Genomic DNA, 15,717 nt, shown 5'->3' on the forward strand with positions numbered 1-15,717 from the left:
TACATTTACCATTGGCTTTTCTAACAGTCACAATTTGCCACAGGTGTGTGGTACTTCTTGAGTTACGTGCTGGTGCATTTAGCCCAAACATGGGCTGCACAGGTAATGTTTAATGCTCTGCCCAACAACTACAGAAAGCATAACTTGCAAAAAAATATGATGTTTATTGTTAGTTCCAGCTGAGCCTGAACAAAAATCTGTCCTTCCAGAAAGGACCAGGTATGCCTGCTGTAGTGTGCAAGGTTGTACTACTGTCTAGACACAACAAGTGAAATTGAAAATTCTTCAGGTTTCACTGTAAACAGCGATGGCTATCCTCAAACTGAAAATTGTAGCATACTAATCACATTAGACATTGTTTAAGGAGGCAATCACTCAGAAAGAGAGAGACAGAGAGAGAGAGAGAGAGAGAGAGAGACCTCATGCACGCTTTAGAGAACTTTACATAATACCAAACTAAAAAAAAAAATACAATACTTTCCTTTAATATTATTATTAATATTATTAATTTAGTAATATGATGTAGGTCACTCACTCATTCACACTCTCTCATGTCTTTTAAGCAATTGCCTCAATATTTCTGTGGCTTAATGCAAAAGCAACCAACATCAATTTTTCACGAATTTTAAATACGTTACCTAATCAGCTAAGAAAGTTACCATGTCCAACACTCCAAACATTAAACTATTTCTGCAGACTTGCCTGCACCCTCTATGTCTGAAACTGATGTAACTAATCTAACAAAAGAAAAGGAATTAATCCCCGTGTCCAATGCAAAATATCTGCACGACATAACTGCATCTGAAACTGCCAGTTCTATGGTTAATTTTTTTCAGACATTGCGTCTGAATACATCCCAACAGCAAGTTCCAATTCTTTTGATTTTGCCATTTTAACATGCAACAATAAACTATTAGAAAATAATGGCAATCATGAGATACAATGCCAGCTGACAGAACAGCAGGACAAAATTTTCTAAAGAACAAGCACACAAGAAAGACAACATCTTATCCAGCAAAATGCGTTTGTAATACTTTTCTAAAACCAGGCAGGATACAAGGGAAACAATACATTTTGACAACAGTAGTACAACAGCCAGTTAAGAGAGAAACCAACTGTGTAAATGTTGTTGAAAATGCTTTGATACCAGAGAAGGAAAGTTGCTACTCACCGTATAGTGGAGATGCTGAGTTGTGATAGGCACGATTAAAAGATTCACACAATTGTGGCTTTCAGCCATAAAGGTCTTTGCCAGCAGTAGACACACATACACACATGCACACACAGACTCATGCAAACACAACTTGCACACACGTCTGCAGTCTCAGAGAACTGAAACCACACTGCGAGCAGCAGCACCAGTGCATGATGGGAGTGGCAACTGGGTGGGGGTAAGGAGGAGGCTGTGGTGGGGAGGGGGAGGGATAGTATGGTGGGCGTGGCGGACAGTGAAGTGTTGCAGTTTAGACGGAGGGCAGGAGAAAAGGTGTGGAGGCGGGAGGCATGACAACCAACCAGCTGTCTGTCCGTATGAACGGCCACCGACAAACTGTCACCAAAAAACAAGTGGACCACCCTGTTGCTGAACATGCTGCCAAACATGATATCCGTCATCTCATCTCAATGACTGCTTCACAGCCTGTGCCATATGGATCCTTCCCACCAACACCAGTTTTTCTGAATTGCACAGGTGGAAATTTTCCCTGCAATACATCCTACGTTCCCGTAACCCTCCTGGCCTCCACCTTCGTTAGTTGCTGTCCTCACCCATGTAGCCCCCTCCCTGTTCCCATTCCAGCATTACACAGCCACCATTTCAGCTCCACACGCTTTCTTTTTATTTATCTCCTTTCCATTACTTACCCCTCCGCACCTTCTCTCCTGCCCTCCGTCTAAACTGCAACACTTCACTGTCTGCCACTCCCACCATACTATCCCTCCCCCTCTCCACCCCAGCCTCCTCCTTATCCCCACAGAGTCACCATTCCCATCATGCACTGGTGCTGCTGCTCGCAGTGTGGTTTCAGTTCTCTGAGACTGCAGACGTGTGTGCAAATTGTGTTTGCGTGAGTCTATGTGTGCGTGTGTGTATGTGTGTCCACTTCTGATGAAGGCCTTTATGGCCAAAAGCTATAATTGTGTGAATCTTTTTGTTGTGCCTATCGCGGCTCAGCATCTCTGCCATATAGTGAGTAGCAACTTTCCTTCTCTGGTATTGTTACATTCCATCCGGGATTTTCCATTGTTTGAAAATGATTTGAGAAATTTAATGAACAAGAACGGGATCATACTTTCATCAAATTTTACAAACTACTGGATGAGGCGCAAAATCAACAAATATTATGCACTATACAGGAAAACCCTAAGAAAACTGTTTGCTTAAGAGAAAAGGATACAGTACGTCGTAGCAGCAGATGCCAATTTTCAAGAAAATATGCTTCTTGTAAAAACCTGGCATGGAAACAATCAAGGCATGCCAGACAACATACCAGGTGGTTATAATTAAAGTGCAGCTACTCACCGAGGTCCGTGTGCAAATCTGGCATTATGCAGCATCTTGTCAACATCTGCAGTGTTCATATTGAACAAATTGTTTAAGCAGTGCTTAAGAATGAAATCAACATTATGCCTTTCTCTCTTGTTTGACCTGTTCCGCATATGTGCCAGTCCTAATGCATTATACAGGGTGCTTCAGAAGTGATGTTCAGTATTCAGGGATATGACAGGAAAGATCGTTCAAACCAAAAATGTCAAGTAAACGAGCACTCTAAAACGCATACCTTGAGAGCTACGAGCAATTCTCGATCTTCGACACTGTGAAACAAATTTCTTCCACTGCAAGGTCTTTGCTGTCCGTATGTTGGGAAGTGGTAACATGGACCAAAACAAGAAAAAATGTCCAGTAAACATATGCTCTAAAATGTGTACCGTCAAACGGGATGATTTCGGACACCGGGGCGAATTCGGACAGTATGGCTTATTTGCTTTTTGCCAATGCATAGAAACAAAGAGTTACTTATTTTAACACCTGTGCGACAGTTATTTTAAACACAAGATTGCATTTTTAGTCGAATTAAGTCGGGTGATGCTGAGGGAATTAGATTAGGAAATGAGACACTTAAAGTAGTAAAGGAGTTTTGCTATTTGGGGAGCAAAATAACTGATGATGGTCGAAGTAGAGAGGATATAAAATGTAGACTGGCAATGGCAAGGAAAGCGTTTCTGAAGAAGAGGAATTTGTTAACATTGAGTATAGATTTAAGTGTCAGGAAGTCGTTTCTGAAAGTATTTGTATGGAGTGTAGCCACGTATGGAAGTGAAACGTGGATGATAAATAGTTCGGACACGAAGAGAATAGAAGCTTTCGAAATGTGGTGCTACAGAAGAATGCTGAAGATTAGATGGGTAGATCAAATAACTAATGAGGAGGTATTGAATAGAATTGGGGAGAAGAGGAGTTTGTGGCACAACTTGACTAGAAGAAGGGATCGGTTGGTAGGACACGTTCTGAGGCATCAAGGATTCACCAATTTAGTATCGGAGGGCAGCGTGGAGGGTAAAAATCGTAGAGGGAGACCAAGAGATGAATACACTAAGCAGATTCAGAAGGATGTAGGCTGCAGTAGGTACTGGGAGATGACGAAGCTTGCACAGGATAGAGTAGCATGGAGAGCTGCATCAAACCAGTCTCAGGACTGAAGACCACAACAACAACAATAACAACAACAACAAGATTGCATTTATCATTTTCCACAACTTTTATTTTGCATCAATTGTTTCCCTAGGTGAATAATTGATGAATAGTCTCCTTGTTAAAAATCCATGCATCATCATAGTGGAAACTTTGTATTGTTGCACCGAGCGGGAAGTTATTGTAACCATAATTGTTGACGCGCTCAGTAGCTACCAGCATTGAGACAATTTCTGTACAAATTTGTCAAGTTTCTCGTGCAAGGTTATAAAACAATGACAATTTTTGTAAACCTGTGTACTGGGGTGATTTCGGACAATGCCAAGAGCGTATAAGTGCAGGAGAGGTGCTACAGTATGGTGTAATTATGACCCAGAACTTTTAGATAAAGCTGTTCGTGATATACAGAGTGGTAAATTACTGTATAGAAAAGTGTGTGATTTGTATGGTATACCTAAATCATGTGCGGAAAGCACATCCGAAAAAAATGGGAAGACAGCCAGTGCTAAGTAAAGAAGAAGAAGAAATGTTGAAGCAAGGCATCTTGAGGGCTGCACATTGGAGATTTCCCTTCACTAAATTGGATATTAGATATTTAGTTAAAGGCTACCTTGATAAATCTGGCCGAAAAGAGAAGAAATTTCATAATAATTTGCCAGAAGAAGAATGGGTGCATTTATTCCTCAAACGACAGTCAGTAGATCTTTCCGTTCGCTTAAGTGAAAATATTAAACGAACTTGTGCAGAACTTATCCGTAATATATCAAATTCATTATATCATTCCGTATCACTTATTTGTAACATAGGGCTACCTTAAAATGTGTAAAATGACACCAAAATCAAATAAAAAGCATGTCGAATTTGAGAAAAAAAAAGGCAGTAACTGTCCAAATTCGCCCTCTATATACTGTAACTTCGGCAGAGATTTTAAAAACACATGTGTCCGAAATCACCCCAATCCATAGGGTGACTTCGGACACTGCCTCAGATAAATGTACCTACACATACACTTTCTGGTTCTGGGATATTTTATTCGTTACACATATACCCCACCACCTCCATAACATTCAATTTAATCTAACAATGTATACAAAAGTTACAATCAAAATAACGACAAAACTGTTCGAAATCACCCCGTTTGACGGTACCTTAGGAGTTATGATCAGTTGTTCATGTTTGCTAATTTGAAACAACTCTTCCAATGAACAAGTGGTCATAATTTTTAAAGTATGAGTTTTAAAGTACATGTTTACAGGACTTTCTCGTTTTGGTCCGTACTACCACTTCCCAAAATATGGAAAGCAAAGAGCTTGCAGTAGAAGAGGTTTTTTTCAACAGTATCAAAGATCGAGAATTGCTCATAGCTCTGGAGGTAGGCATTTGAGACCCCATGTCGACTTGACTTTTTTGTTCCAAATGATGATGCCTGTCATATCCCTGAATACTGACCATCACTTCTGAAACAGACTGTATACAGAAAAATTTCTATACACGTTTCTTGCATTCACAGCACCAGATTAGCACACGGTGGGCAACAATGCTACAAATATTTTTCCAGTGTAAACCAGTTCCGCATTAATGAATTAGAATACCACCAAATTCTGCTGCCATACAATAATTACAGCCCACATTCGGCCTGTCAGTAGCTGCTCCCCATACAGCCATGCTTCTTGGTTACTGTACTCATCATTCAGGATAACATGCAGAAAATAAATACTTAAATTCTGACTTATCTATGTCAGAGATATACAGGTTACATTAAGACATGTTATGAAGAACAGTGTTTACATTTTGAGTCAGAGATTATTTACCATGAACTACTTGCCTAAAATTTTAACTTTTACATCCATCAGCCATGTATGAACTCGAGCAACAACAACTGATAATGAGTAAGAAAAACAATCAAAGTATAAAAAGAGGAGAAGGTTCATTTAAATTTAGCAGAATCTAGCTATGAGTGAAAGTACGTCAACAAAGATGAAAGTAAGGAAAATCAAAGCATTTTTTCTCTATCCTTTCATTTTCAAAAGTGGTTACCAGAACCAATTATACACAAAGGGATAGTTTTCTATAAACACTTGCTCTGGACACTGTGCACTGTGGAAGCAACAATCACAAATCCATTCAGTTTAATATTATCTTTGACCTCTTCCATTTGGTCCGTGTTTGCATAGAAATACAGTAATATCGGAAATTGAGTCCGCCTTGATGCAAAACACCTCGTTATTCATTTATTTATTTATTATCCCAAACTAGTTTCGGCGACAAATATCACCATCATCAGTGGGGTTTTTTAATCTAAAACTTGCAGAAAATGGCATGGTTGTACAAACACAGTAAAACATTATTACATTTTTACAAATCGTATTTTGAAATAGAGTTTTATTTCGATACGTTCATACTACCTTATTTATTGTATGTTACAGCATGTTTTAAGCAATTATTGGTGCTGTTAGCGACATATTTTCTGTGCTGGCGAGGTGGCGCAGTGGCTAGCACACTGGACTCGCATTCAGGACGACGACGGTTCTATCCCACGTCCGGCCTTCCTTATTTAGGTTTTCCGTGATTTCCTTAAATCACTCCAGGCAAACGCCGGGATGGTTCCTTTGAAAGGGCACAGCCGACTTCCTTCCCCGTCCTTCCCTAATCCGATGAGACTGGTGACCTCGCTGTCTGGTCTCCTCCCCCAAACAACCCAACCTGTCTCAGTAAGGCTTGGGGCTTGACAGTCAGCATTATCAGAAGAGAGTGTTAATTGTATGAACTAGGAAGGGAACATTAAAACTCTTGAGGAACAATGGAACTCAAGTTATACAAGTTTAAAACAAGTGCATCACGCTAACAACAGAAATTTGAATGGAGAAAAAAAATCTGTATAAATAAGTTTTAGATACACTTACAAATTTGATGCACATAGTTCTCTGTAAAATACATATTATTAATCCAAAATTACAAAACATAGGCAATAACTCTTCCTTTTTAGGTTCATTAATTGCTGTCTGGTCTGAAATGGATGGAACAGGATCCATGTCAATGGTGGTGTACAAGGAATGTCACCATCTCCTGCTAATACTGATATTTTTCTAAGCTTCTGGCTCCTCAGATGTGAGATGCACATTTATGAAGCTGAAATCAGTTTTCGACATCCTGATCTGAGAGATGGTGGTGAGGTAAGGGAAGGTTTTGCAATAGTGCCATACTCTGTCACAAAGAATAAAAGAGTATCTCGACACCAGAATTTAAAACCATCTGTTTCAAAGTTGTTATAAACCACAACCTCATGGAGCTAGTTGTAACGCTTTATTTATACCCATGGAACAAATACTAGGCTCAGGGTGTGTAAAAAGAGTCAAGTATAGCAAAACTTGCCATCACAGACTTTTTATGACCCATGTGTTTACAAATGTATCTCAGTACTTTAAACGGCCTATGGTTGAAACTGTGTAAGAGGGTACAAGCATGCGCATCTGTTTTGTTTTAGGGTGTGAAAACAACTAAGGTCATACATGCCCATGTCAGAACATTAGAATATTAATATGAAAAAGGAGTTAAAAATGACCACATATTAAGCCCAATCAATGAAAGGAAAGACAACTAAGAAGGACCTCCTCTTGGAGGAAGAGCCACAAAATATGCCTTAGGAACGACTGTGAAGCTAAAGCGGAGTTATTGAACGCAGTTTTCCGAAATTCCTTCACCAGGGAAGATGAATGGAATATTCCAGAATTTGAAACACGAACAGCTCCTAGCATGAGTTTCTTAGAAGTAGATACCTTAGGGCTTGCGAAGCAACTCAAATCGCTTGATACGGGCAAGTCTTCAGGTCCAGATTGTATACCGATTAGGTTCCTTGCAGATTACACTGATACAATAGCTCCCTACTTAGCAATCATATACAACCGCACTCACACCGATAGATCTGTACCTACAGATTGGAAAATTGCACAGGTCGCACCAGTGTTTAAGAAGGGTAGTAGGAGTAATCCATCAAACTACAGACCTATATCACTGACGTCGGTTTGCAGTAGATTTTTGGAGCATATACTGTATTCAAACATTATGAATCACCTCGAAGGGAACGATCTATTGATACGTAATCAGCATGGTTTCAGAAAACATTGTTCTTGTGCAATGCAGCTAGCTCTTTATTCGCACAAAGTAATGGCCGCTATCGACAGGGGATCTCAAGTTGATTTCGTATTTCTAGATTTCCGGAAAGCTTTAGACACCGTGCCTCACAAGCGACTTCTAATCAAGCTGCGGGCCTATGGAGTATCATCTCAGTTGTGCGACTAGATTCGTGATTTCCTGTCAGGAAGGTCGCAGTTCGTAGTAATAGACGGCAAAGCATCGAGTAAAACTGAAGTGATATCAGGTGTTACCCAGGGAAGTGTCCTGGGACCTCTGCTGTTCCTGATCTATACAAATGACCTGGGTGACAATCTGAGCAGTTCTCTTAGGTTGTTACCGTCTAGTAAGGTCATCTGAAGACCAGTATCAGTTGCAAAGCGATTTAGAAAAGATTTCTGTGATCCACATGAGTTCCAAAAGAAATCCGTGGGAATTTGATTACTCGATATATAGCACAATTCTCAAGGCTGTCAATTCAACTAAGTACCTGGGTGTTAAAATTACGAACAACTTCAGTTGGAAAGACCACATAGATATTACTGTGGGAAAGGCGAGCCAATGGTGCGTTCCATTGGCAGGACACTTAGAAGATGCAACAAGTCCACTAAAGAGACAGCTTACACTACACTCGTTCGTTCTCTGTTAGAATATTGCTGTGCGGTGTGGGATCCTTACCAGGTGGGATTGACAGAGGACATCGAAAGGGTGCAAAAAAGGGCAGCTCGTTTTGTATTATCATGTAATAGGGAGAGAGTGTGGCAGATATGATACGCGAGTTGGGATGGAAGTCATTAAGGCAAACACGTTTTTCGTCGCGGCAAGATCTATTTACGAAATTTCAGTCACCAACTTTCTCTTCCGAATGCGAAAATATTTTGTTGAGCCCAACCTACATAGGTAGGAATGATCATCAAAATAAAATAAGGGAAATCAGAGCTCGAACAGAAAGGTTTAGGTGTTCGTTTTTCCCGCGCGCTGTTCAGGAGTGGAATGGTACGGAGATAGTATGGTTGTGGTTCGATGAACCCTCTGCCAAGCACTTAAATGTGAATTGCAGAGTAATCATGTAGATGTAGATGTAGATGTAGGAACAATGTCCTTTGCCATACTACTACAATGGATAAAAAATAAATCTGGTTGACAGCCCAGGCATCATTTGCTAAAATGGCTGATAACTCAGACTGCAAACATACATTAGAATGTAAGTGGCTGAAAAAGGGCATTCAGTCATGAAATGGCAAACCGTCAAAGGTTTACGACAGTGAGCACGAAATGGTAAGGGATCACCACCTAAGAAACGGCTAAAACAACAGTACGCAATATGCAACCTAGCTAAAATGAGCTGCTCACAGTGAGACAGCCGTGAGGAAGACGACTAAGCCACTGGGAGAGGTTTAATGCTCTGGAGCTTGTTTCCCTGTAGGGAAAACCAGTGATTATGTCAAAGTGATACCACCTGCTCACAGATGGCAACACGGAGATAATCGGAAGGAACGGAAGAACTAGAAGGACCGAGGCTTCGGCAGCAGCGTCAGTAGCCACGTTTCTATTTCAGACCGACAAAAGGGACCCACATAAACATCGCGGTGGCTCCATCAAGAGTGAGCAGGAGGAAACTTTCTTGAACCCATCACACTAAGGGATGGACGGTGTACAGCACACACAGTCAACTAAAGGCCATCAGTGTACACAAAGATACCTTCGCTGAGCTCCAACTGAAGGTCGAGAAACTTAAAACGATAGATCGAATCTGGAGTAGTTTCTTTAAGAAGCAAATGGAGTCCAAGGTGAGCACAAGCCACCACGTGAATCCGAGGTTGTTGTAACCAAAACCAACTGCGGAAACGCCTTGGCTGCGGATCGGAACTGCCAGGCGGGTAAGCCGCCGGCGGTGGAGCATGCACCTTCGGGTAAACACAAGGACGAGTCGGACGACAGACCAATGACAACTGACAACAACCGACCACGACTGACTATGACCGACACAACAAGCAAGAGATAAACAACGGAGGCTTGTGGAAACCACAACACCAAACACCGAACACCAACAGTAAATCCACTTGAAACCAGAGCCAGGCAAATGTCACAACGAGCAATGACCAGAACGCAGAACCACCAAGATAGAAACTAAATCCAGAGTGAGTACCAGACTGACTGGACTAGGGCAGAGATGGTCCCTATATACAAAACCGGAGGGAGCGGCTATTGGCCGCTGTCTGCTCGTGGCGTAACGGTGGCGCTCTCGCTGCGCGAGAGCCACTGAGCGGAATAGCCACTGCGGAGGGAGAGCCCTCTATGGGCTGACCATGTCCATTTGTTCTGGCGTGTGTTCGACTTCCGCGGCATAAGGTACTAGAAAGATGGTGAAGGGTTCACACCCATTGGGGAAACTGGCAGGTAGTGTGAAATTAAGCTGCCAGAGCAAATGACGAAAGCGAACTCCAGGGGGTTACAGAGAAGAGGGAGGTGTCCCCACCCTGACAGTCACAGGAGTCATGAAGGAGGAGGCATAGGATGGGCGGCCAGGCACGGCAGACAAACGGCACGCGTATCTGCTGGTAGAACATCACACCAGTATGACAGCGGTAGTTCGGCAGCTTCTGCATAGAGATTTTCAACCGGGCTAGTGTAAAAGGTGCCAGTGGTCGAACAGGCATCACGACGATGAACTGTATTTAGACGGCAGAAAATGGATGGATGTGCAAATGTATAAAAGAAATACCCATAGTGTAGTTTTGGCTGGGCAAGGGACCAGTGCAAATGGAGGAGGGTGGTCCAATCTGCTCCCCTTGGAAGTACCGCTTAGGACACAGAAGATTGAGGGGCCAGGTACAGAGAGCAGCCAGGTAAGACATGTGAGACGACCGAAAAAGTTCCCTATCAATCACGAGTCCGAGAAATTTTGTAGTTTCAGTTAGCGGAAGAGCAAAGGCTCAATATCTAAAGATGGTGGAAGAAACCCAATGCACCTTCAGAGGAAAAGTGCTAGCCACTCTATGTTCCGCAAGTAAAGACAATCGAGACATCGCCGAAGACACCACTCACTGAGACAAGTCCACGGAGAACTACAATAGATCGCAAAATTGTCGATAAAATTGAGCAGGAGATGCCCGGTAGGGCACAGGCCATGACAGGATTAATGGCTACTGCAAAAATGATGACTCTCAGGACGGGGCCCAGAGGCATCCCATTTTCCTAGATAAAGGTGTCCGAGAAGGCACAACCCTCATGTAACTTGAAAACTCTGTCTTCTAAAAATTCCTGAAGGAAATGGAGCAGGCATCCTCGGAATACCTCGTGTAGAGAGTACAGAGGATACCAGTCCTCCAGCAGGTGTCAAAGGCTTTCTTGAAATCAAAACAAGTGGCTACAGTCTGGTATTTCTGCAGAAACCATTCATGGCACGGGTTGACAAAGTGACAAGATCGCCAACTACAGAACGGTGCACTTGAAATCCACATTGTGCAGTGGTTAATAAATTGTGAGACTCGTGCCACCATACCAACTGGGCACGAATCGCACGCTCTGTCACTTTGCGAACACAGCCGGTGAGAGAAATGGGGTGACAGCTGGAAGGAACGTGTTTGTCCTTACCGGGCTCAAGGGGAACGTGTGCTCTGCCCAGATGTGAGTGTACGTACGAAGGAGAAACTGCTTGCCCACAAGAGGAAGGTGCTGCAACACCCGAATACGAACATCGACTGGCCCTGGGGAAGAGGATCGGGACGAAGTGAGAACATGACGTAGCTCCCTCACAGTAAAAGCAGCATCGTAGCACTGACGATTCTGATAGCATAGCTATTTTGTGGAGATTTTGGGCTACACCCACTATCACCCTGCCTTCCTCCATCAGAAATGAGTGGAGGCAGCTCGGGTAATACACTCGGGTAATACCTATCACCCGAGCCGAGAGTGACGGTGTAGCTTAAAATCACTGCAAATTAGCAAGCCGAGGTGTTGGAGATAGCAACCGGCACTGTGCACGCAACTGTTTACAATGAATGCAGTTCACAATCTTAGGACGACAGTTAAAAATGCGGAGAGCACGTCTCTGCACATCAATTGCATCGTGGCGTGCCCGAGTTCCCCGAGGGACCGGGACATAACGCAGTAAAGGTGAAGTGTGAGGAACAGAACATTCTGTGGCAATAAGGATAACATTTCGAAAGTATTCTATGTGGTCATCACAACTGGGGAAATGGTGTCCGGTGTAGGTTGCAAGGAGGAGTAAAGTCTCCAGTCGGCTTTAGAAAGCTGCCATTTGGGTTTACACATAGGTGGGAAGGAGTCGGCAAACATACAGCACATGGGAAACCGTCACTAGAGTATGTACCAGAGAGAATGGGCCACTTGACATGATGGGCAAGCTGGGCAGAGCAGGAGAGGGCCAAATGGGAACATGTGTGTGTGTGGAGTCTGAAAATGAACATGGGTGCTCCATTGTTAAGGCAGATGCGGTTTAGTTAATTGTGCCAAAAGGGCACCTCTCTGACAAGTTCTGGAAGAAGCCCAAAGGGGATGGTGAACATTAAAGTCACCAAGCAGCAAAAAGAGGTGAAGGAGTTGTCCAATAAGTTGGAGGAAGTCTGCCCCCGTGACAATGAATGACGGAGGGCTGTAGATGGTACAAACAGAAAAGGTGAAGTGATGGAGGAAAATGAACACTGCAACAATTTGTAGCCAGGTGTTCACTGAGATGATTTGACTGTAAATAATATCCTGGATGAGCAGCATGACAGTCCCGTGAGACATAATGCCACCCTCAAAGCAGACTGGAAAGAAATGCAAGAGGTCAAAGAGGTCATGAGGATGCAATTTTATTTCCTGGAGGCAGAGAACAAGTGGACGCTGTGATTCCATGAAGAGCCATAATTCCTTCTCGTTAGATCTAAAGCTGCAAATGTTCCATTGGAGGAGAGTCATGCTGGAAAAAGGAAAGAGGAGGGAAAAAATGAAGGGCAGCTGCCAAGTGCCAGCCTACGAAGACACTCTGCTACAGAGTGCAGAGGCTGGAAGATCTTGCGCTACGAGTTCTAGAGAGGCATCGGCATTCTCCCTCAGCCAGTCTGTGGATTCCAGGGCAGCAAAATGGTTAGCGGTGCACACCACTGACACAAAGGTTGGGCGGGCAAGGGTATCGCATGGTGACACCATTTAAGAGGTTCTTGAAAACGGTGAAGGAGAACACCGTTCGCCTTTGTTTGATTTCTTGGATACTTTGTGGCTGGCAGTTGGAGATTCAGATGTTTGTTGGCTGGAGAGATGTAAACAGTCTTCATGGGAGTATTCTTCCCAGCCTGTCTCACCTGCTGATTGCTTAGCAGGTGATTTTGCCGTGTGAGGCAAAAATTTCGTGGCTTGTTGCACAGCCAGAGGGGGAGACGGGGATGGTACCGTGACAGAGAGATTTTACAACTGAGGTGCTGAATTTGAGTCTGCGAGTCTGCACAGCTATGTCCTTCGTGGAGCAAGATAGCAAGAACAGTGCCAGATGGTAAAATGCAGGGCTTCCAACTAGCCAACAAATTGCGAGCAGCATGGTACAGCACTTTTTTCCTTCACCCGGATCTCATGGACAGCCTGATCATTGAGATACACAGGATATTCTCAGGAGGAGGTTGCATAGTTGCCATTGTAATTGATACAGTGGGAAGAAGGAGGCAGGCCAAATGCTGTTGTGAACAACCTCACCATAGGTAACACATTTGGCCAGGTATCAACAGGACATTTGAGTGTGGTTCCAATGATAACACTGGTAGCAGCGCATTGGGGTTAGAATGTACATTCGGACTGTGATGACTTCATAGCCTGCTTTGATCTTCAACAGAAGCACTACTCTATCAAACGTCAGAAAAAGAGTGCATGCGGGCACCAATGATGCATCTACCTTTTTCATCACCTGACGAACTGCTGTGACGTCCTGATCAGGCAGGTAAGTTTCAATTTCTGCCTCAGTCAGACCATCAAGCAGCCTAGTGTAAATAACACCAGAATTCAGCATTCGTTGGGCCTCGATACGAGCGGAATAGCTGTGGACGAGCAACACTGCAAGCATTTGTTGCGCTTGAGAATCAGAATGAGTCTCCAAAAGCAAACTGCCCTTGTGTAAACAACAGCAGGATTTTACAGGGCCAGCAATTGCATCAACACCTTCCTGAACAATAAATGGTGTAACCGTAACAAAGGGCTGACCGTCTTCAGTACGTGAAACCATGAGGGACTGCGGTGCAGCTGGGATGGTCATTGAATTGTTAACCTAATTCCATTTACATAGAGTGTGAAGAAGATGATTGGCTCACTGTGAGAAAATTCCTCACGATTGCAAGCATCTCTGATGGCACGCTTCTTCCAACTCGGGGCCCTCCATCAAGGGGGGAACCATCTGCCTCAGTTGATTGTTCAAACCTGCCAAATACCTGAGAGACATACCAATCAGCGTTTTGGGAAGATAACAGCTCAGGCAATCACCCCTCCCTAGGCCTGGCCTGTACAAAGGGGTACACGCAGACCCTACCTGTCGACCTGCGGCAGCAAAGTACGCATTACTCAGTCACCTGTTATGTGTCGGACACATGGGCTGGCCTCCAGCAGCACACAGGCAGGAAGAAGGAAAAGAGGAAACTAAAATGCCACAGCACAGGAAGGGTAGCAAAGGGGCAATGAAAAAAATGAAAAAACTGTGTAGGGACTGTTCTGATGTCAGGCTACTGAAAATTTAGTTCATATTCCCAAAAACATCCCAGACATGCTCCCCAAGGGAGGGCAAAAAGAATAACAGGAAGACAGACATGCAGCACAGAAAGGAAAAGTGCTGCAAAGGCTGGGGCCCTGTGGCAGCCAAACACGAACTCACCAGAGAATTGTCAGCCCCCCGGAGGTACACTCCCGCTCAGGTTGCTAACACGTGCTTGGTAGGTGGCACTCTCTCAGAACAGGCAATTCAACTGCTGAAGAGGTAAAGAATGATCAGTACACACTAAACAAAGAACTGTAGGGTAAGCTCCCACTACCAAATGTGTTCTCAATACTAAAAGGATTACCTTATTTACCAGCACCATGGCATCTGAGATGACTTAATACTTCCCAAAACAATGTTTGAAAGGAAAAAAAAAATACTTGCAGAACTACGCTGGAAACTTCAAACAAAAAGACAGAAATGAAGCAAACATACAACACAAAGTGTCTAAGCAAGAAAATAAAAAAAGAACCGACCACATGTATATATGAACTTCTCTCCTTCTTTTAAGTCATCTATCCATCCTTGGGAGATTTCCCTTACATTAATGAACACCACGTACATGTCCATGCAGTACCAAATGACTGCTGCTGTGTACAAAGTATGGCAGAAATCATACAATTCACAGGGCTCCAAATGGTATGGACGAAAAACTGTGTTCCACCAGCACAAAAATCGAAAACACTTTCAAACTGTTTTAGACTGCTCTTGCACATGCAAACTATGAGTAATTCACTGCTGGAACATACCCGGAGAAACAGCTCCTTATACACCCTGGTTGACTGTAATCATAATTCTGTAAATTACCCACTGAAGTAAAAGCAGTGATTAATGACATTGAATATAGGAAATATATTGTAGTGATATCAAATGAAACATTACCTTGTTCTCATAATCCTTTGGCTCCTGTTTGATATTCATAATGAAAGTGTGAGGATACAGATCAACCTATAACATAAAATTTACAGTCAATATTGGGCATTGTCTAAATAGCAGCAGCTATGATCTACAGGGCAAATAAGTTTTAACATGCCAGTATATGCCAATAAAATTGAAAATCACACTGGTGAACAAAAAAGAATATTGCTCAAGCTACTGGGCTTTCCAATCCAAAAATTTAATGGGTGCTAGCAGTATAAGTCCTTTTCTTCACTAT

General features: G+C 43.1%; 1 protein-coding gene across 3 annotated transcripts in view; it reads right to left on the bottom strand.

Annotated features, from left to right (window-relative positions):
* The window catches only part of LOC126426870 (THAP domain-containing protein 2-like), a 45,851-nt gene that overhangs the window by 15,970 nt on the left and 14,164 nt on the right, over positions 1 to 15,717 (bottom strand). For all 3 annotated transcript variants that reach the window (XM_050088907.1, XM_050088906.1, XM_050088908.1), the window contains exon 5: positions 15,444 to 15,509. In XM_050088907.1, the coding sequence (XP_049944864.1) occupies positions 15,444 to 15,509 (66 nt within the window). The remainder of the gene's footprint in view (positions 1 to 15,443; positions 15,510 to 15,717) is intronic.

The sequence above is a fragment of the Schistocerca serialis genome, chromosome 11, assembly GCF_023864345.2.
Source record: "Schistocerca serialis cubense isolate TAMUIC-IGC-003099 chromosome 11, iqSchSeri2.2, whole genome shotgun sequence".
In the NCBI taxonomy this organism is placed as follows: domain Eukaryota; kingdom Metazoa; phylum Arthropoda; class Insecta; order Orthoptera; family Acrididae; genus Schistocerca; species Schistocerca serialis.